Genomic DNA, 21733 nt, shown 5'->3' with positions numbered 1-21733 from the left:
AACTTCCATCGGTCTCTCCAAAGGAGATGTTTAAAAGAAAGTGCCTGAACAAGCGAGTCCACCAACTTAAAAAATGTATTTACCTCCTTTTAAGAAGAAAGAAGGGGTTGCCTCTGCTTTTCCTGATCTGGCCCTGGCTATGGCTGCCGACGAGAACTTAAATGTTACTCAAATATTGGAAACTTCAGACTCTCTGGTGGCTCGACCTTCTACTTTGACTGGGTCTCTAATGTTGGAACCCGATAGGGTCTGGCTCCTGAGGCTTTTCTTTAAACACTGGACTGAGATCTTTTTACAACTTAAGGTCAGAGTCTTCCCAGATGTGGCCGGGCAGACACAGAAGAAGCGCAGACAATTTCTTCTGATGCGATTGAGAGTTCAGCAATTAGGAGCTTTTTTTTTTTCTTCTTAAATTTCTGTGTAAATGATATGTTAAATATCAGGAGATCATGGTGAGGACTTAATATGCAGAATGATATATAATGTGTGATTTAGTTTATATTGAATGTTGAATTTTTCCTTACTTTCTGCTTACTAATTCAAGTGTATTTTTCTTGAATTGCATTGCAAACACATAAATAAAAAATAAAAAATATCAGGAGATCTCCTGTATATTTTTTAACCTATTTAGCTGACTAGTTTTCTAAATAGTAGATTACCTCAATCAGAGGTTTCTTCATCTCCAGTTATTGTTTGATATTTTGCTGAGTTGAATTAGGTTCTGATATATAGAAAGCACCGAGAATTGTCATAGGTCACATTTTCGTTTTATTTTATTCTTGAAGTTGTGGTATTGTACCCCTCAAAATTGAGGACTTGTAATGGAATCAGTTTATTGTATACTTTTTTACTTTCCTGTTAAAATTCTACTAGTGCTTCTTTGTTTTCTATCAAGAATTGTATGGTCTTGAGTTTATTTGAAAAACTGCATCAATAGTAAATCAAATTTTTTTAAAATGACTGGAGATATTGTTTATAGTCTGTCGAACCTATAGGACTGGATGCAGATAAGGATTTGTCAGTATTTCATTAACTGCTATAAGTACCTGTTGAAATATGTCCTGCTTAACTTATTTAAGCTGTTTCAAGATGAGCTGACAAATTCTGGCACGTGGCTTGTATGCTGTTGCCTAGTGAAGTGGATAATATAGAGGGGATATTTGATGGCTGCAGAGGAAATTATGTCACTGGTAGTATCTGATTAAATAGAGGATAAAAGATAGGCATTTATAGCTGCAGTTCATGTTAGAGAAATGTAAATTACTAGTCAGTTGATGACATCTGATACCCTCCAATTTTATTTTTAAAAAGTTGTTAGAAGCTGTGTGCTCCTTGGATGAATGATATTGTTCTGGACTGTGCCTAGTGCATAGAAATGTAGCTTTACACTCTTATTTTTAAAAATTTCTATGTAAGATAAGCCTAAAACAATAGGGACCTATTTTCAAAGAGTTTAGGCTTCTACCTTTTGGAGTTAGGCTCCTAAATTGGTGCTTTTGAAAATTTACTAAGGCATAGTTTTTTTAATTTAGGAGACCAAGAAGCTAAAACGTGGGTGGTTACAAGGGCAGAGTTAGGGCCAGGAAACAAAGATAGGAGCTTAGACTAGGCCCTTAACTTAGGCACCTACATTTAGGAAAATAATTAGCAGCCCTAAATTTACATCCCTAAGTTTTAGGGTCCTAAATCTATGTGCGTTTTCTGCTGAAAATAGGCATTTTTTTTCAATTCTTTATTGCTTTACAAATGATTACAACAAATAACACAATACAGTTGAAATTACATAATAACTGAATCCCATCACACTCTTCAGGTATATACTTTATACTCATAGCAATATTTTTAACTATTCAGTTACTATTACTTTTATAAAAGGTAAATCAAAGTGAAATCTTTCCATTTAAAGCGGTTAAATTGGGTAATAATACATAATATAAGAAAAAATATGCATTATCAATGACCCAATTTAAACTTTAACTACCGGTGATTTAAACTGCCTAGAAGACCCTTGAGATCATCTGGGTCTGTAAATGAATAATCCTTACCATCCAATTTAATTATACATCTACATGGATACTTAAGAATAAAATACCCTCCTTTATCCAGAACCTCCTTCTTCAGAAGCAAAAATTTCTTTCTACGTAACTGAGTTGGTTTTATTAGGTCTGGAAAAATCCATACCTTTTGACCATAAAAAGTCTTCAGTCGGTTACGAAAGACATTTTTCATTACGTTGTCTCTATCTGTTATAAATGCAAACTGGATTAACAAAGTTCCACGTTTTTTAACTTCTAGGGCTTCTTGAGATTTTTGCAACAAGTCAGTTATTTCCATTGAGCTACTTTTAGTTAGCTTTATTTCTGATGGTTCTTTTTCTCTCTCCTTTTCATCTCTTATTGCCTGTTCTTATTCCATCTTCTTTTTCTTTACTCTTACATAAAAGGCTCTGACTATAACTGGTAAAAAATTATCTGATATTTTCAATATTTGTGTTAAATAATTTCTGAATAATTCCAGAGGATCCATCTTTCTTATAATGGGAAAATTATTAACCCTTAAATTTAATGATCTAATAGAATTTTCAAGAATTTCCAATCTCTTATTAACCTCCTCCTCAACGTTTATCTGAAGATTTTGAATCTTTTCTATTTGTGAAACACGCTTATCTAGCTGGTTTATTTCTTTTCCTTGATCTTCTAATTTTACTGCATTTTGTACGGAAGAACTAGTTGTATTCATTACTACTTCAGTTAATTTATTAATTGACATCTAATTTAACCATATAATTCCATAAACTTTCTAAGGTTATATTAACTGGTTTCATCAACTGCGTTATCTGATTTAATTACAACTTCAATATTATTACATTTTGCTTTAACAGGGTTGGTTAATTTTGGTGTACTAGTTTCTCTCAGTATAATACTAGGATCCAAAGTGTTCAGTTGGGATATAACTTGAGTCATTTGTTCAAGTGATTTCTGTACTTCAGTAGATAATTGTTTGGACTTTCTGGGGTAAACCCCCCTTCTATTCCAGGTGGTGAAGGTGTGACCGGTGCCCCCGGGCTTAATGATGTTTCCTCAACCCGGGGAGATACTTTCCGCTCTAATATATCTCCCACAGCGGTCAGCCCTCTAGGGGTATTCTGTGTTGAGTCTAACCATTCCGATATAGTTCTTTGTCCTGTTTCTACTGTTGCTACCCCAACTGAAGGCCTTAATTTGGCCTTTCTTTTGATATGTGGCATATTACCAAAAGAAAAACTTCAAACGTATCAGATGGGATAATGTAGTGAATTTAAACAAAGATTTCACTTTTGGAGGCAAAAAGGAGTAAAATGACTTAATGCAGTAAGTCCTACCTCAAGTGGATTTAAAGTTGCAAAATCCTGAGTTTTTTAATCCACCAGGAGGCAGATCCAGCAAAGCCCAGCTTTAGCCGCGCGCCCCTTAAGCGCCGCAGACAGGGCACTTTTATACTCCACTTCCCGGTCCGGGTCCCGCCTCTGAAACACGCCTCTCAGCGTCGTAGTTCCCAGCTGGCGATGAAATAGTTACCGTCGGGGCAAAACAACGTTTACCCCCAGATTCCTCAGCTGCAGGTAAAATTAAAGCGCTTTCTCCTCTGCTTCCTGAAAATAGGCATTTAACTCAGGCACCACACTAGCGGGCCGATACAGTAAAAATCGCGGGACAGCGGGCGAGCACCCGCTCTCCTGTGCGTGCAATACATTAAATTATTTAAATTAGGGTCTGCGGCAAAAAGAGGCGCTAGGGACACTAGTGTGTCCCTAGCGCCTCTTTTTTGACAGGAGCGGCGGCTGTCAGCGGGTTTGACAGCCGACGCTCAATTTTGCCGGCGTCGGTTCTCGAGAGCGCTGACAGCCACGGGTTTGGAAACCGGACGCCGGCAAAATTGAGTGCCCGGTTTTCAACCCGCAAGCCGTGGGCCCATTTTAAATTTTTATTTTTTACTTTTTTTAACTTTTACTGCTTTTCTGTGCACTTCCCCGGCGCCTGCAGAAATTAACGCCTACCTTTGGGTAGACGCTAATTTCTTAAAGTAAAATGTGCGGCCTGGCTGCACTATTGGGTCCAAACCCCCCCCCCCCCCCCCCCCGAACTATTGGGTTCGGGGGGGGGGGGTTTGGACGCCCGTTTTTGACGCGCTATTACCCCTTACTGAATAAGGGGTAAAGCTATCGCGTCAAACGCGCATCCAATCGCGGGTTAACAGTGCGCTCCACTGGAGCGCACTGTACTGTATCAGCCTGTTAGGATGCTAAATATTTAAGAACTCAGCTTTATTTGAATATCAGCCCCATAGTGTCACTTCCCATCTAGAGCACTGGCAGGATTCCAGACTAGCCATTCAGCCAAATACTTGCGCATTCAGTCAGGTTTCAACTTTCTGCTTAAACCCTAAATACAGGTCTACTGGCAAATCTCCTTAGACAGCTCACTCCAAAGTACTGGCCCAGCACAGACAAAGAGACACCGAGGGAACTGAAAGCTGGGCTACATGTGCCAGCCTCAGGGTTCTGGTAGAGCGGTACCAACCAACCAGCTTCTTTAGGAGACTGGCATCCTTACTGACTTCCAAAAAGCTTCTGAAATGTTAATGGGCCAAAGAGTCTGGATTTTCCTTGTTGTCACTGGACCTAGATAGGAGAGAAGGAAGTCCTTTCTGGCTATGTGACAAGAAACTAGAATTTTGGGTGCTTCTTTTCTCTTGCGCTGTCCTTGTAAATGTCTAGTAATGTACGCACAGGTTGATTATGTCTCTTATGAATCAGAACAGTTACTTTCTTTTCTCAATTAAAAAAGATTTTCCAGTCCTGTAACTACTGAGGTGGCAGGGGTTGGGCGATTTGGCTGAGAGTGTTTAATATAGGTACTTACACCTCTCGTTAGACCTTCACTTATTTGTTTTTTCTATTTGTTATTATTTTCCTCCTTACATTGCTGGTATTTTACCTCCCCTTGAATGTTTGAGGGTCCTAGTTTGTGACTTTTATTTATTTATTTATTTAGAAACTCTTCTATACCGTCGTTAAGTTAGATAACCATCACAACGGTTTACAGCAAGGCACGATAATGAAAAGATGAGTGGTATAGATTACAAATTAATCATGTGCCTTCATAGTACGGTAACAATTTAATACAATAAACTATGTGTGTAAGTTAAGCTTGTCTGTTGGGAACATATTAGGCAGTTTGAATTTAACATTAAGACTTTGTATTATTTAGTTTTGATTTATTTGGTTTTCTTGTATTTCATTTCCTAAGTTTCAACACTGCTGTTGCAAGAATTTTTTCTTGTGGAGATGTGCTAAAAATTATAAATGAAGAGATTAAAAAAAACCCCAAATAGTTAAAAAAATAATGTGAACTCGGTATGCCACCAGGCACCAGTGAAGGCCACAGAGAAGGGGAGCTGCTCTTCCTCATAATTAATCCCCAGTTACTGGCCTGGCTGCACTGTTCTGCAGCACCTGCAGTTTCCATGGAGTCCTACTGGGCAGACCCTGGCACAAGGAGCTGGTTATAGTGCATGCAGGAAATATCCAGAGTACAAGTGATTGTCTGCAGACCTGAGGCGGACAGGTATAGCGAAAGTGAAGTTTAAAATAAGCATTTCTAACTGAAGCGTTACTTCAGGCTAACATGGTTAATTTGGCATATAAAGGAAAATTATGTTTCTTACCTGATAATTTTCGTTCCTGTAGTACCAAGGATCAGTCCAGACTGCTGGGTTATGTCTCCCCTCCAGCAGATGGAGTCAGAGAGAAAACTGAAAGCACCTCCCAGATATACTGGTGCGCCACCTGCCGTCCTTCAGTATAATGGATAACAAAGCAGAAGAAGAAAAGAACTCCTCCGCACCCTTAGCCAAAGAACCATTGCAACTGTCTAGCTCAAGTAGTAAGTAAGGTAAAAACAGTTCAGAGAAGGCCAACACTAATAGAACGCAATGCGCAAACGACGCGAACAACAAATCTGCAGTCCTAATACATTCCTTCCCAAAAAATTGAGAAAAGGTTCACTTACCATGTTCAAACCAGAAGTGTAATAGAAACGGGATTCGAGCGGAATCTCCTGCACAAGATAGGGCGGGCGTCTGGACTGATCCTTGGTACTACAGGAACGAAAATTATCAGGTAAGAAACATAATTTTCCTTTCCCTGTACGTACCAGGATCAGTCCAGACTGCTGGGATGTACCCAAGCCGCCTCAAATGGGATGGGACCCTGAGAGTCCCGCTCGAATCACACTGCTGCCAAAAGAATCAGCCGACGGCCCCCGAACATCAACTCGATAATGTCGGGCAAAAGTATGCAACGACTTCCAAGTGGCCGCCCTGCAAATCTCCTGGCTAGAGACCAGGGTACTCTCAGCCCAGGAAGACGCCTGGGAACGGAGAGAGTGAGCTTTAAGCCCGTCTGGGACGGACTTACCACACCCAATGTAAGTGGCCGCTATCGCGCTCTTCAGCCATCGGGCAATAGTTGCTTTAGAAGCCTGTAAACCCTTCTTGGCTCCCTGCCACAACACGAAGAGATGATCCGACCGCCGAAAAGCATTGGTGACTTCCAAATAATGCAAGAGCACTCGACGAACATCCAAACGCTTCAAGTCGGACCCATGAGAAGATTGCAGCTCCTTCTCCGAGAATGACGGCAAGTCCACGGACTGATTAACGTGAAAAGCCGATACGACCTTAGGCAAGAACGAAGGAACCGTACGTAACGACACCCCTGAGTCAGAGATACGCAAGAACGGATCCCTGCACGATAGTGCCTGTAGCTCCGATACCCGACGCGCGGACGCTATAGCCACTAAAAACACTGTCTTGAGGGTGAGATCCTTTAATGTGGCTCGCTTCAGTGGCTCAAAGGGCGCGACGGTGAGGCCCTTGAGCACCAAGTTTAAGTTCCATGAAGGACAAGGGACTCTGAGAGGAGGACGCAAATTTCGCACACCGCGCAAGAATCTGGCCACGTCCGGATGACATGCGAGAGAGGAGCCTTCAATCTTTCCCCTCAAACAACCCAGAGCCGCCACTTGGACTCTCAGAGAACTGTAAGCTAAGCCCTTTTTCAGACCATCTTGAAGAAAAGTAAGGATATCCGCTATCACCGCACGACGAGGCTGAACTTGGGCGGCCGCGCACCAGGAGTCAAAAACTTTCCACACCCTGGCATAAGCAAGCGTGGTAGAAGGCCTCCGCGCGCGAAGCAAGGTAGAAATCACCGGTTCAGAATAACCTTTCTTTCTCAAGCGCCTCCGTTCATAAGCCAAGCCGCCAGACAAAAGCGATCCGCCAGATCGAAAAATACTGGTCCTTGACGAAGAAGGTTCGGAAGGTGACCCAACCGTAACGGCCCGTCCCCGGCTAGATTGACTAGGTCCGCAAACCATGGTCTTCTTGGCCACTCGGGAGCCACCAGAATCACTGGACCCTGATGGGATTCGAGACGCCTCAACACCTTGCCGACTAAGGGCCAGGGGGGGAACACATATAGTAGGATGTGACAAGGCCATGGAATCGCTAGAGCATCCACCCCCTCCGATCCGTGTTCTCGCCTCCGGCTGAAAAAACGCGCTGCCTTGGCGTTGAGCCGAGTTGCCATCAGGTCTAGTCGCGGCACACCCCATCGCCGGGTGATGAGACTCATCGCCTGGTCCGAGAGCTCCCATTCCCCGGGATCCAAGTACTGACGGCTGAGATAATCCGCCTGCACGTTGTCTACGCCTGCGATGTGAGTGGCCGCGATGCGGGCGAGGTGGCGCTCTGCCCAGGTCATTAACAAGGATGCCTCGACCGCCACCTGCTGACTTCTCGTGCCGCCCTGGCGATTTATGTATGCTACCGTGGTTGCGTTGTCTGTGAGGACCCGAACTGCCCGTCCCCGCACCAAGGGCAGAATCTGACGCAAGGCGAGGCGGACCGCCCTGGTCTCCAGACGGTTGATGGACCACGAAGCTTGGCGAGGGGTCCACGACCCTTGTACCGCACGTGATTGGCAGACAGCCCCCCAACCGGTCAGGCTGGCATCCGTCGTCACTGTGACCCAATCGGGGGGCTCGAGGTCCACTCCCTGTAGCAGATTGTCCGGAACCAACCACCACGCCAAACTGGAGCGCGCCGGCTCCAACAGCGGCAACTGTACTCCGTAATCCTCGGATTTCTGATCCCAGCGCGAAAGGAGAGCCCTTTGCAACGGCCGCATATGCGCAAAAGCCCACGGTACCATCTCCAGAGTAGATACCATATGTCCAATGACCTGCATATAGTCCCAGGCTGTGGGCAAGTGGAGACCCAGCAGCCTCTGCACCTGACACATCAGGTGGTCTATCCTCTGCCGAGTCAGGAACACCTTGCCCACCAGGGTATCGAAACGAGCTCCCAAAAATTCCAACTGCTGACTTGGAACTAGCTGGCTCTTCGCGAAGTTGACCACCCAGCCTAGCGACTGCAGTTGCTGCCCCACCAACTGAACCGCCCTGTGGCAATCGCTCTCCGATTTCGCCCGTATGAGCCAATCGTCCAGGTAGGGATGAACCAATATCCCTTGCCGTCGCAGGGAGGCTGCGACCACCACCAGAACCTTGGTGAACACTCTCGGAGCCGTAGCTAGGCCGAATGGGAGGGCGCAAAACTGGTAATGTTCTCCCAACACCATGAACCTCAGATACCTCTGATGCCGTTCCCGAATTCCGATGTGGAGATACGCCTCGGCTAGATCCAAAGAAGCCAAAAACTCTCCCTTGTGGACGGCCGCAATAACAGACCGTAGCGTTTCCATGCGAAACCGGGGAACGCGTAGCGCCTTGTTTACTCGCTTCAAATCCAGAATAGGACGGAACGTACCCTCCTTCTTCGGAACTAGGAAATAAATGGAATAGCGGCCCGTTCTTCTCTCGTCCGAGGGAACGGGCAGCACCGCCCCGAGGGTCCGCAAGTGGTTTACCGTCTGGGCGATAACCAGTTGCTTTTCCCGAGGCCCGCAAGGCGATATCATAAAAAAGTCCCGGAGGGGCCGAGCAAAATCCAACTCGTAACCGTAGCGCACCACGTCGAGAACCCACTGATCCGACGTGATTTTGACCCACTCCTCCCAAAACAGGGATAACCGACCTCCGATGCGGGGGAAGGAGGAGTGAGCCAGTGCGCCTTCATTGGGGGGGTTTCCCGGCGGGCGGTTGCTGGGAAGCTCCCAATCGCTGCGGCCGCCTGCCACGAAAGGAAGAAGACCAAGGGGACCATGACTGCGATCTTGGGCCCTGCTGTTTTCTGCGAAAAGGAACCCCCCCTTCCGGAGCGAAATCTGCGCTGCCCCCGAAACCGGGATCGCGCATTCCCGAAAGGACGAAACTGCCGGGGCTTGTCCTCCGGCAACTTATATACCTTATTATCCCCCAGGTCTTTGATGAGTTGATCCAATTCCTCACCAAACAATAACTTCCCCTTGAAGGGGAAAGCGGCTAGACGTGACTTAGACGAGGCGTCCGCCGACCAACGGCGAAGCCAAAGTAATCGTCGAGCAGCGACCGCCGAGGACATAGTACGGGCAGAGGTTCGCAACAAATCATACAAGGCGTCCGCTGTGTAAGCCACCGCCGCCTCCACACAGTTAGCCTGCTCCGCCTCGGCAGGCGGGAGCTCCTGTGTGGTGAGCAATTGCTGAACCCAGCGGAGAGTGGCTCTCTGCACCATACTGCTGCACGCTGCTGCACGGACCCCCAGGGCCGCTATTTCAAACATGCGCTTCAGGAGCACCTCTAACTTCCTGTCCTGAAGATCCTTCAACGCCACGCCTCCCGTAACCGGAATGGTAGTATGCTTCACCACGGCGGTGACCGCCGAATCTACGGCAGGAACCTTAAAAATTTCCAAAGACTGTGAGGGCAGAGGGTACAACTTATTCATAGCCCTGCTAACACGCAGGGAAGCCTCTGGAACCTCCCATTCTTTAGATACCAGCTGTACAACCTTGGGATGTAAAGGAAAAGTTTGCGGGGGGGCCCTCAAACCCGCCATTGCTACATCCCCCGTAGAGGTATCTGTGTCTTGCTGCGGGGCGGGAATCTCTAATTCCTTTAACACATGCTGGATGAGAAAATTCAGCTCATCCTTGCCAAACAGGCGCAAAATTTCGGGGTCATCCCCCTCGAGAGCCTCCTGTGGCTCCGAAACCCCTGCCCCCGCAGCATCCGGAGATCCCTGGTCGACATCAAGTCTTCCCGGATCACTGGCGCCCCCTAAAGATACGTCACCGGCTCCCCCTGAAGCTCCCACTTTTCTGGTCCCCCCCCGCTATGCCTGTAATAGGGGACACCCTAGGAATCTTCACGGGGGGGGGGGTCATCCGGTTCCCAGCCTGCCTCTGCCTCCAAGAATGCCTGATGCATCAAAAGGACAAATTTGGAGGAGAAAGGAACCCTCCGTTTAGAGGAGCCCGAAGGGGGAGGGGCCGGGGGACCATTTCTGTCAGTTCCACAGCGCGGGCTCAAATCGGGCGGCAAAAGAGGAGAGGAACCCTCCTCCTCCGATTCCATCTCGGCAGGCTGCCGCGCTCCTAAAATGGCCGCCGGCTCCCCCTCACAGGGAGGCGGGGCTGTCGACCGCGCGGCAGCCAGCCTCCCCTGCCGCGTCGAAGACATCGGGATCGTGCCGCTGCGGGCAGCGCTCGGCCCCGGGGAGGGTCCCTCGCCCCCGGGAATACAACGGGAGCAGAGACCCTCCCTGGAGAGTCGCGCCCCCGCTCTGCCACAGGCATCCGGAGACAGAAGACAAAAACGCGCCAAAGGTAAGTGCTTGTACAGAAGCTAAAAAGCGCGCCAAACAGGCTGGAACAAATCGCCGGGTGAATAACAATCCACCCCCTCCGGAGTCCCTGGTAAGCGCGGCAGGCTAGGGCAAGAAACAGAGCACTGCCTACAACCAGCAGGGCTTAAGTGCTCGCAACGGATCAAATTTTTTTTTTTTTTTTTTTTTTTTTTAATTTGAGAAAAGCCCTCTTCAGTTTCCACTGGTAGCAGGGGGGGGGGGGAGGATGACCGGCCCACCGGTGAACTCTCCCCTGAGACCAAAAGGACACTTAATCCGGGAAAAAAAAGGGAGAGCGAAGCTCTCCACGCCTGCCTGAACACTGAGCCCAAACGAGCACCGCTGATAAAATAATAACCAGAAAGCAACAATCTCTTTTTTTTTTTTTTTTAAACAAGGGAAAACCCAGTTGAGCTAGACAGTGTAGATAGTTTAGGCGGAAAAAAGAGAAGAAAACACCTGAACAGAATTTTAGTCAGGACAAACCGCAGGTTATGTCTCTCATCTGCTGGAGTCAGAGGAAATACTGAAGGACGGCAGGTGGCGCACCAGTATATCTGGGAGGTGCTTTCAGTTTTCTCTCTGACTCCATCTGCTGGAGGGGAGACATAACCCAGCAGTCTGGACTGATCCTGGTACGTACAGGGAACAACACATTTATGTTTTAATCTCTTTTACTGAATTCTAATTTTATTGTACACAATGTTGTACTGTGCTTTCAGCAACTTGCTTGAGAAGGCATGTTAGAAATAGAATTGCTCTGCTATGCTAACCATGTTTCCTGAAATAAATTTCCTGTGTGTTCTGCTTGCACACTCCACGGAGCAAGAACTATCTGTACAGTGCTATGTACATCCAGCAGCACTATAGAAATAAGTTGTGGTAGCTCTTCTGCATGATAGCCCCCCTGTAGGGATTATTAAATAGCTCCTCTTTGCTGCGGAGGCATTCCATATCTACACCCGTCTTGATCTCTCTGGGAAGCCTCTCAAAGCTTCAGCTCTAATTGTCAATGGCAGGAAACAGGGTCTGTCTAAAATATCCATCTGCCAGTTATATGGCTATTAGATCTTAAACAGATCTATTTCAAAAGGAACTAAATTATGAATGTTAAGTATTGACTATCATGCCAGTAATCTCTGTACTAACATTTTGAAAATAAACTGCCCTGCTGTATATTTATAAGAGGTGACTGGTTATAGCATGGGACTAAGATAGGGATAGCGAAGTCCAGTTCTCAAGTGGCAGAAACAAGATTTCCATAATAAATATTCATGAGCTATATCTAAACTAAGAGACAGATTAAATTATAAGCTTTAGCTATCCTGATAATCAGACCTGTTTACATCACTTGAGAACCATCTCTAAACTAGGCCATCAGACTACTGAGCTTTAACCAGATATTATTTCTGGGTTCTAAGTTTTAGCTTTGGTTTATGCATCTGGAAATATTTATAAATCTGTTTAATGTCTTTGTGTTGTTTTAAGGCGGTCCATATTCAGACACAATCCGAATAGCAAAATTAGCCGGATAAACTTATCCGGCTAACTTTGGAGGTATATTCAATAGTGCAGCCGCACTATTGAATATAACTGGGTATCTTAAAGTTAGCTGCTAATTATAGTAGGTTAACTTTAGGACTGCTCTTTGGCCTGACCAGACTTAGGGCTGGATTCATCATTCCTTGCGGAATGATGAATCCCGTGAAAAAGGGAGCAGACCTGCAAAAGACCGCAGCTGTTCGCACCGCGGCGATGCAATTTCGCCGGCCGCACTGCAGCCAGCTGCAGCCTTTCATGCAAATAGCACCACCGTAAAAGGTGGTGATATTTGCCGCGCTACTGCCGGCGATAATGTTCCTCACATTATCGCCGGCGGCAGTGCCGTGGCCAACTCCTCCCCTCCCCACCCCGACTCCTCCCCGCCCCACACCTACAGCTTATTTGCATCCTATTGCACGTGAAAAGGCCCTTTTCGCGTGCAATAGGGGTTTAGAAAATAACCCCCTTAGCCGGCTATGTCATCTGGCTAACATTGGATATCGGAGTTCGCTGGTTAACTTAGCTGGCTAATTCAACTCCTCACTATCATGCTCCTAAATTATCTGGCTAAATTCTAGTCTCCTATCTTATTAACCAGCTAGAATTTAGCTAGATATGTGCCGAAATATTTATTTAGCCCACTAACTCAGAAGTTAGCGGGCTAAATGCTTTTGAACATGGATCTCATAGTTTTTAATTATGTGTATTTGAATATATGTTTTTTTTGTTGATTTTATTATGATATTACTTATGTTTTAAATTGTAAACCACCTAGTTATTCCCTGATAAGCAGTACATCAATTTTAATAAATAAACTGTCCTTATCTACTATGGCATTACAAAACTATTCACTGCAGGATATGTTTCTGAAATGCTACTGCCCTTAAAGTGTGCAGAAATCATCTTTGAACAAAAAGGTACAATATAAATGCATTATTAAATATAGAAATGTGACAGCAGAAAAAGACCATAGCATCCACATCAACTATTCAGCTTTACAATCCCTACCACTTCCTCAGAGATCTTCTGTGTTTTAGTCCTTGCTTTCTGGAATGTATTTACAGTCCTTGTCTCCTCTACATCCATGGAAAAGCTGTTCCTTAAATCCACTACCTTCTGTAAAGAACTATTGCCTTAGATTACTCCTGAATCTATCCCCTTTCATCCTTGTTCCATGACTCCTCGCTCTAAAACCTCCTCTCCTTTGAAAGAGACCCACCCCCAGTGCACTGATACCTTGGAGGTATTTAAATGTCTCTATTATATCTCCCCTAACCCACCTTTCCTCAAGGGTATATAGGTTTAGCTCTAACAGACCACATCCTCATGGGCCTAGATAAAGGGATTTCATTCCTGCTTATCCTCTTAGACATCTCTGTGGCGTTTGACACCGTGAACCATAACATCCTTCTAAATCGTCTTGCAGACATTGGATTATCCGGATACGCCCTCCAATGGTTCAACTCCTTCCTCAATAACAGAAGCTTCAAGATCACAATCAATAATAAAGAATCTCCTAATTTCAAATCCACTCTAGGCATTCCACAAGGCTCCTCTCTATCCCCCACCCTCTTCAATATCTACTTATTGCCCCTCTGCCAGCTACTCACAAACCTTAACTTAATTCACTACCTATACGCAGACGACGTTCAGATATTGATCCCTATAAAAGAATCCCTTCCTAAAACACTCGCCTACTGGGAAGACTGCCTTAAGTCCATCAACCGCCTACTCACCAGCCTTAACTTGGTACTCAATGCAACCAAAACAGAAATCCTTCTTATCTCTCCCGACCACTCAACCAGCCATGATCAGACTGCGTCAATCCCTCAGACCACTCAAGTTAGAGATTTAGGGGTCATCCTCGATAACCATTTAAACCTAAAGAAATCAATCAACAATGTTACGAAGGACTGTTTCTACAAGCTTCAAGTTCTGAAAAGACTCAAACCCCTTCTTCTTCTCCAGGACTTCAGAACTGTCCTCCAGTCAACACTGTTCTCCAAAACGGACTATTGCAACACTCTCCTCTTAGGACTCCAGATGCTCCAGAACTCAGCAGCCAGGATCTTAACCAACACCAACCGGAGAACTCATATCACTCCTATACTTAGAAATCTACACTGGCTACCTATCAAATACAGAATCTTGCACAAAGCACTCACCATAATCCACAAATCCATCCACAACCATCTACCTCTAGACCTTCAGTTCCCTTTCAAACTATACACATCTGCAAGACCCATCAGAGAGGCTCACAAAGGAACCCTTCAAGTCCCCCCAACTAAATCCACTCGTCTAACCTCCACCAAAGAACGGGCACTCTCCTCAGCTGGCCCCACCATCTGGAACAACCTGCCGACTGATCTAAGACTGGAACCCTGCCTGCAAACCTTCCGAAAAAAACTCAAGACTTGGCTCTTCCTCCAAGCCTACCCTTAAGTGCTAAGACTTCAACAACACTCTCATTCAGTCTCAACCATTCGGCTAAAATGCCCGGTCCAACCACAGCATAAACATACTTTCTCAGCCTCTAGTTTTTTCTATCCTTTTATTTCCAGGCTACTCTAGCCCCCAAGTTCCTTCCCCCTGTTATTTGTAACTGCGCCTCGGCCTTCCTGTTATATGGTTATGTTTCTTAGTTAATCCCTTAGTTCTATGTAAACCGGCCTAATATGAAGCTTGTCATGAAGTTCGGTATAGAAAAATGTTAAATAAATAAATAAATAAATCTGTCCCCAGACTTATTTATGTCAACAGAGTGGGGGGGGGGGGGGGGAGAGAGGGTTCAATTTACACTGTTTTAAGTTGAACACAGTTAGTTATTGGCTTGCTATTACTGAATGATATGAGCAAGATTTCCCTAAGTCTTGAGCATGGCGTAGGAAAGAAATGTTGAAAGAGATTGTAATGCTAATAAGTAACAGAAAATATATCATTAACATGTCATTAATGACCTTTCAAAGAATGGCAAAGTTATTGGCAAAACACTGTCAAAGCATGGCTGCTGTGAGTTTAGCAATGCTGTGGTATGTCTTAATTATACAGCAACAGACATCAGATAATTATAACAAGTAGTGTCTGTCAAACCCCTTCAACAGACTGCCCTATCTAATAATTTCCTCCAAACAAAACAAATGTTTACCACAGCAGTATAAGCAACTCATTGCTTACTCTCTCAGGACTTAAATTTGAACTGCAGTCTCATTTGTCAGAGATGTTCATAGAAATAAATGGAACCCTCCCCCGCAAAAACAACCCAAGGTTTAATAAGTACTTTGAAACATGTGTGCACGCGCCCACATATGCACATATTATACTATAGTATTTTATAACATGCGAAAATACACGTACGTTTGCTACACATGTGATCATATGAAGGCCTAGGCACAAATATGTACGATGCTTTGAAACCACATATTTCAATGCATTGAACGCAAGTACTTTACTTACCTATTTTAAACATGCGCAGGGCCAGCGGAAGCATTAGGCAAACTAGGTGGGGGCCTATGACGCCAGAGTCCCAGGGGCAGCAGCTGCGGCAGCAAGAGAGAAGAGACAGCTGCTGCTGGCAGGATATTTCACCCAACCCGCCTACAGGCTCAAATCAAACTAGCTTGACTCAAGCCGGAAGGGGGGAGAGCGACGTGACGGATGGGTCACTCATTGGTGAAGCAAAACAACAAAGAGCACTCAATGGGTCCTTGAAATCAAATCGAGAAACACAAAAGGCACCACCAATATCACTTAAAGATCGCTTCTGGCACGCAAACGAAACTCCAATGTATGAATAAAAATTATTAATAAAGTAGGAGCCGCATCTGCAAGCCTGACAACGTGTTCAAACTCACCAGGTTGAACCTTCCGGTCTTTTCTTCATTTGCGGCTCCTACCCGGCTGCGAAGTCTGCTGTGATTGTTACGGCTGTTAAGCCTAGAAAGAATTTTTTGAAATAGATGACTTTATCAATACAGTGTATCGAGAGACTTGCGTCCGGATAGAGGAGGTTTTTCACCCCTGACGAAGCTGCAAGTTGTGCAGCGAAACACCGGCCGCTGTCGGGGAGATTGTTTACATACAGAAACGGGACATTGCGATACTGGTTACGCTAATCCAAAGGCAATTGATAAAGTCATCTATTTCAAAAAATTCTTTCTAGGCATAACAGCCGTAACAATCATAGCAGACTTCACAGCCGGGTAGGAGCCGCAAAGGTTTGATATGCATTTTATGCAGGAAAATCGGTATAAAAAAACTAAAAATAAATAAATAAATAAAGGAAGAAAGAAAAGACCGGACGGTTCAACCTGGTGAGTTGTCAGGCTTGCAGATGCGGCTCTTACTTTATTAATAATTTTTATTCATACATTGGAGTTTCGTTTGCGCGCCAGAAGCGATCTTTAAGTGATATTGGTGGTGCCTTTTGTGTTTCTCGATCACTCATTGGTGAAACATCCTGCTGGCAGCTGCTGAGCTCCCACTACCACTGCCTGCATGTGGGCACATATAATTTACGTGCAAAAGTAAACGAGGATTTACTTATGAAAGTCTGGATTTGCACAAGTGACTCGGCCAATTTTATAACATGTGCACATCGAGGACATTACCAGCTTTACAATTAGTCCAGCAGGCCGCCCAGTCTTTCTCCAGGCCATTGAGACCCTCCTGGTTCTTCAATCTGAACTCTCCCCCAATTTATGCAATCCTTCCCCCCCAGTACTACACAATAAACATATTTATTAGCACTTATGCCAGATAAGTAGCAGGTGTAAAAATACACAAGTTGGAAACGGTACGCGCATAGGTGTTTTTTAAAATAGTAACTTACGCGTGCACATGTTGGCCTTGCCCCGGAACACCCCTACACCGCCCCTTTCCTAAATGCACATATTCACATGCAAAAGTAAATATATGTGCGTACTTGTGGCTTTTTTTAAATACAAAGTACACGCATAGCAGCTATGTACACGCATCTATGCTAATTTTTGCATGCTTAATGCTTTTAAAATTCGCCTTTATGTGCGAATCAGTACAGAATCATGAGAAAGTTTACAGATGCATGACGGAAGAACGAAGGAAACGTCATATCAATCTCTGTCCCTCTTTTGGATTTCTTTTTTCACTCTCTTTCAAATTCACTTTTGGGTGACTGCTCCCATTGTCTAATGCTGCAACGCGCAAGGGGCATGGCTGCCATTGACAGGGAATGGAAGGACTGCACATTCTGGGCACGGCAAACCATGAACTGCAGATTGGATCTGAAGACTCTCGATTCATCTGAAAAAAAAAAAAATCTATACCGCAATTCATCAGCAGTCATAGTCCGTGGATTATTGGCTAACAGTACCCATATGGGCTAGAAAGGAGAAGGGGAAAAAAAGGCAGCTCCCTGTATGCGCAGCCCAACCACTTTCCCCTCTCCTCGTGGCACTGATGTAGCATTCTGCGAGCTGAAATCAACCCTCCCCACCTCCTCATACAGACTCCGGACAAAGCCTACATCCCCTTCCACACACTGTAACGCTCCCCTCTCTACCCACACCGAGCAGCGGTCACCAGCCAGCCAGGATAACTACCAAGCAAAAGAGGATGAAATCCTGCAAGACCGCACTGCAAGCCCCCCCCTTGCAGGCCCCGCCCCAAGTTGCTGTTATAAATAATCCAAGCAGCGCCTGCCGCCGATATCAAAACCCCTGTCAGCACAAATGGAGCACTTCACCGAATGAGACAGCAGGATGGGGGGCGCGGGGGGGGGGGTGGCTGCTCCCGGCTCCTCTGTAGCAGCACAGCGGCACAAGAGCTACCGCACTGGTGGTACCTCAGCATCCTGACAATGGTGGCAGTGGGGGAGCTGAGAGGACGGAGAAAGAGGGCATGTGACAGCGAGGCCATTTCGGGGGGGGGGGGAGTGAAGCTGCCCCCCCCCCCCGCCCCTCTTACCTGCAATGGTCAGGCTCCAGGTGTAGAAGTCCAGGGTGTCATTGACCATGTGCGCAAGCAGCTCCACCAGCCCTCCCCGCGCCTCCCAGCTCAGCAGCCCCATCCTTAGTAACACAATACAACCCCCCCCCTCCCCGCCCCTGCAGTCACGAACACCCCAGCCCGACAGAGGAAAGCAAGAGGGAGCTTCCCCTAGCACAGCCCGCGCCCGGCAGGACGCTGCGAGGCGGCTGCAGGGGATCGGCAGCAGCTCCCTCACGTGATACGGTTGCTACGGGAGATTCCGCCCTCCCTCCCTCCTCCTCCTCCTCCTCCCTCCCTCCGGCTCGGCTTCCAAGTGCTAGCGGGAATTGTTACTGTCTGGCCTACTGGTAGAGGAAAGGCAAGAAAAGGGTGGGGGGGTTTGCTTTTTCTCTGCTGCCTGTTGCTGGAAAGGGATTGTTCCCTCTCAGTGGGTGTCAGACTGCTGATCCCGATTCGCGTAACTTTTTTTTTAGCGCGACTATTTTACATGTGTTGCCCAAAATAACATACAGAATGATTAAAAGGGTAAGAAAATGAAAAATTACCAAATGATAACAAGGTGCAGGTCAGGGCGAGTGCAGCATCAGGAGCATGTCTCAGGTTTTGTTGCTGATGCATAGTGCCCCTGGTCAGGTTTCGGTTCTGTTCTGGTGACAAGACGCCACATATTTTGCTGCTATAGCTGCGCTTTCGCAAAGGATCACAAAGAGTTTTTCGTGCTCATTCTTTTGTGGAACGTCTTTGATTTTCTCTGTCAGCTTTGGGAAATGTGCATCTCTGATATCTTTGTATTTCGAGCAGCACAGAAGGACATGCATTTTTTCTGTTTCTATTTCTCCAGTGTCTGGCATACAGTCTGGTTTCTTGGGTTTTTCATTTTAGCTTTTATCTGCATCTTTTTTTATTTCTAGTCTGTGATCACTTATCTTGTATTCGACGAGGATGTCTGTTTTTGCATGTGTAGGGATCTGTAGCAGTCCATCTTATTCTGTTTTCCAATTTGTACCTCCCGATATGAGGTGTATTGGTGTTCTACAGCCCATTGCAATATTGCATTAATGCCTTTGCGTAGGCTGGGTTGTAGTTGTTCTAGTTCCTAGTATTGGTGCTGGATTGATGTGGCTTGCTACATAGGTGCTGATTCTGTTTTCCCCCAAGATTTTGTGTTACTTCTCAGAGTGCCTGGTAGTGGAGTTAGTTTGCTGCTGTGTGTTTCTGTCAACATGAAGAATCTGTTTGCAGAACTGGAGGTATAGGATATCTATTGGGGTTCTGTCCCATTTTGTATAGATTGGGATTAATGATGTACCCCAGACCTAACTTCCATAATAAGAGGATTGGTAGTGCGGTAATAATGGGAGACTTCAATTACCCCAATATTGACTGGGTAAATGTATCATCGGGACAAGCTAGAGAGATAACGTTCCTGGATGGAATAAATGATAGCTTTATGGAGCAATTGGTTCAGGAACTGATGAGAGAGGGAGCAATTTTAGATCTAATTCTCAATGGAGCACAGGATTTGGTGAGAGATCACTATTGCCACTTGGCAATAGTGATCATAATATGATCAAATTTGAATTAATGACTGGAAGAGGAACAGTATGCAAATCCACGGCTCTCGTGCTAAACTTTCAAATGGGAAACTTTGATAAAATGAGAAAAATTGTTAGAAAAAAACTGAAAGGAGCAGCTACAAAAGTAAAAAGTGTGCAAGAGGCATGGTCATGTTAAAAAATACCATTCTAGAAGCACAGTCCAGATGTATTCCATACATTAAGAAAGGTGGAAAGAAGGCAAAACAATTACCGGCATGGTTAAAAGGGGAGGTGAAAGAAGCTATTGTAGCCAAAAGATCTTCATTCAAACATTGGAAGAAGTATCCAACAGAAGAAAATAGGATAATGCATAAATATTGGCAAGTTAAATGTAAGACATTGATAAGACAGGCTAAGAGAGAATTTGAAAAGAAGTTGGCCGTAGAGGCAAAAACTCACAATAAAAACTTTTTAAAATATATCCGAAGCAGAAAGCCTGTGAGGCAGTCAGTTGGACCGTTAGATGATCGAGGGGTTAAAGGGGCACTTAGAGAAGATAAGTACATCGCGGAAAGATTAAATGATTTCTTTGCTTCGGTGTTTACTGAAGAGGATGTTGGGGAGGTACCCGTAATGGAGAAGGTTTTCATGGGTAATGATTCAGATGGACTGAATCAAGTCACTGTTACGGCTATGGCTGCTGTGCAACCGCCTCACCACCAGGGGTCCCTCTAGAGCTGGATCTCCTGACAGGCCCAGTCCATCTCCCTTCTCCTCTCTATGTTCTGGGCTGTCCCTTATAACCCTGCCTGACAGTTCCCTCAGTGCTTCGGCATCGAGCTCGCCTGGGCTCCCTGCTCTAGCCTCCCTTCCTTGCTTGCTGTGCGTTGGTCCCTGGACCTTGCCTTGCGCGGCCTTCGGGCCTCATTCCTTGCCTTGCGCGGCCTTCGGGCCTTATTCCTTGCCTTGCCTTGCGCGGCTTTCGGGCCTTATTCCTTGTCTTGCCTTGCGTGGCCTATGGGCCTTCTGACCTGCCTTGCCCTGCGTACTGTGTGTGGCCTACGGGCCTTCTGTGTGTGTGTGGCCTACGGGCCTTCTGACCTGCCTTGCCCTGCTTACTGTGTGTGGCCTACGGGCCTTCTGTGTGTGTGTGTGGCCTACGAGCCTTCTGACCTGCCTTGCCCTGCTTACTGTGTGTGGCCTACGGGCCTTCTGTGTGTGTGTGGCCTACGGGCCTTCTGACCTGCCTTGCCCTGCTTGCTGTGTGTGTGGCCTACGGGCCTTCTGTGTGTGTGTGGCCTACGGGCCTTCTGACCTGCCTTGCTCTGCCGCCTGCCCTGACCCAGCCTGGACCCAGACACTGCTACTTGCCGCCTGCCCTGACCCAGCCCGGACCCAGACATTGCTACTTGCCGCCTGCCCTGACCCAGCCTGGACCCAGACACTGCTACTTGCCGCCTGCCCTGACCCAGCCTGAACCCAGACACTGCTACTTGCCGCCTGCCCTGACCCAGCCTGGAACCAGACACTGTTTCTAGCTTCCTGTCTCTCTCCACCTGGAGCCACCCTGCTGGCTGGTGTTCACGACTCCTGACCGGAGCCCAAGCGCAACAGTCACGGTGAACCTAGAAGATGTGGTAGACCCGATTGACAAACTGAAGAGTAGTAAATCACCTGGACCGGATGGTATACACCCCAGAGTTCTGAAGGAACTAAAAAATGAAATTTCAGACCTATTAGTAAAAATTTGTAACCTATCATTAAAATCATCCATTGTATCTGAAGACTGGAGGATAGCAAATGTAACCCCAATATTTAAAAAGGGCTCCAGGGGCGATCCGGGAAACTACAGACCA

The 21733-nt window shown here is 46.1% G+C and overlaps 1 protein-coding gene across 1 annotated transcript in view; it reads right to left on the bottom strand.

Moving 5' to 3' along the window:
• The window catches only part of ELOVL4 (ELOVL fatty acid elongase 4), a 94995-nt gene extending 76605 nt beyond the window's left edge, over positions 1 to 18390 (bottom strand). Inside the window, exon 1 of the mRNA XM_029595557.1 lies at positions 18316 to 18390. Within this exon, the coding sequence (XP_029451417.1) occupies positions 18316 to 18364 (49 nt within the window). The 5' untranslated portion in view covers positions 18365 to 18390. The remainder of the gene's footprint in view (positions 1 to 18315) is intronic.
• Positions 18391 to 21733: the final 3343 nt, after the last annotated feature.

Source organism: Rhinatrema bivittatum, chromosome 3 (assembly GCF_901001135.1).
Source record: "Rhinatrema bivittatum chromosome 3, aRhiBiv1.1, whole genome shotgun sequence".
Lineage (NCBI taxonomy): Eukaryota > Metazoa > Chordata > Amphibia > Gymnophiona > Rhinatrematidae > Rhinatrema > Rhinatrema bivittatum.
The sequence above is the reverse complement of the archived record's forward strand: the minus strand, read 5'-3'. Positions and strand labels throughout refer to the sequence as shown.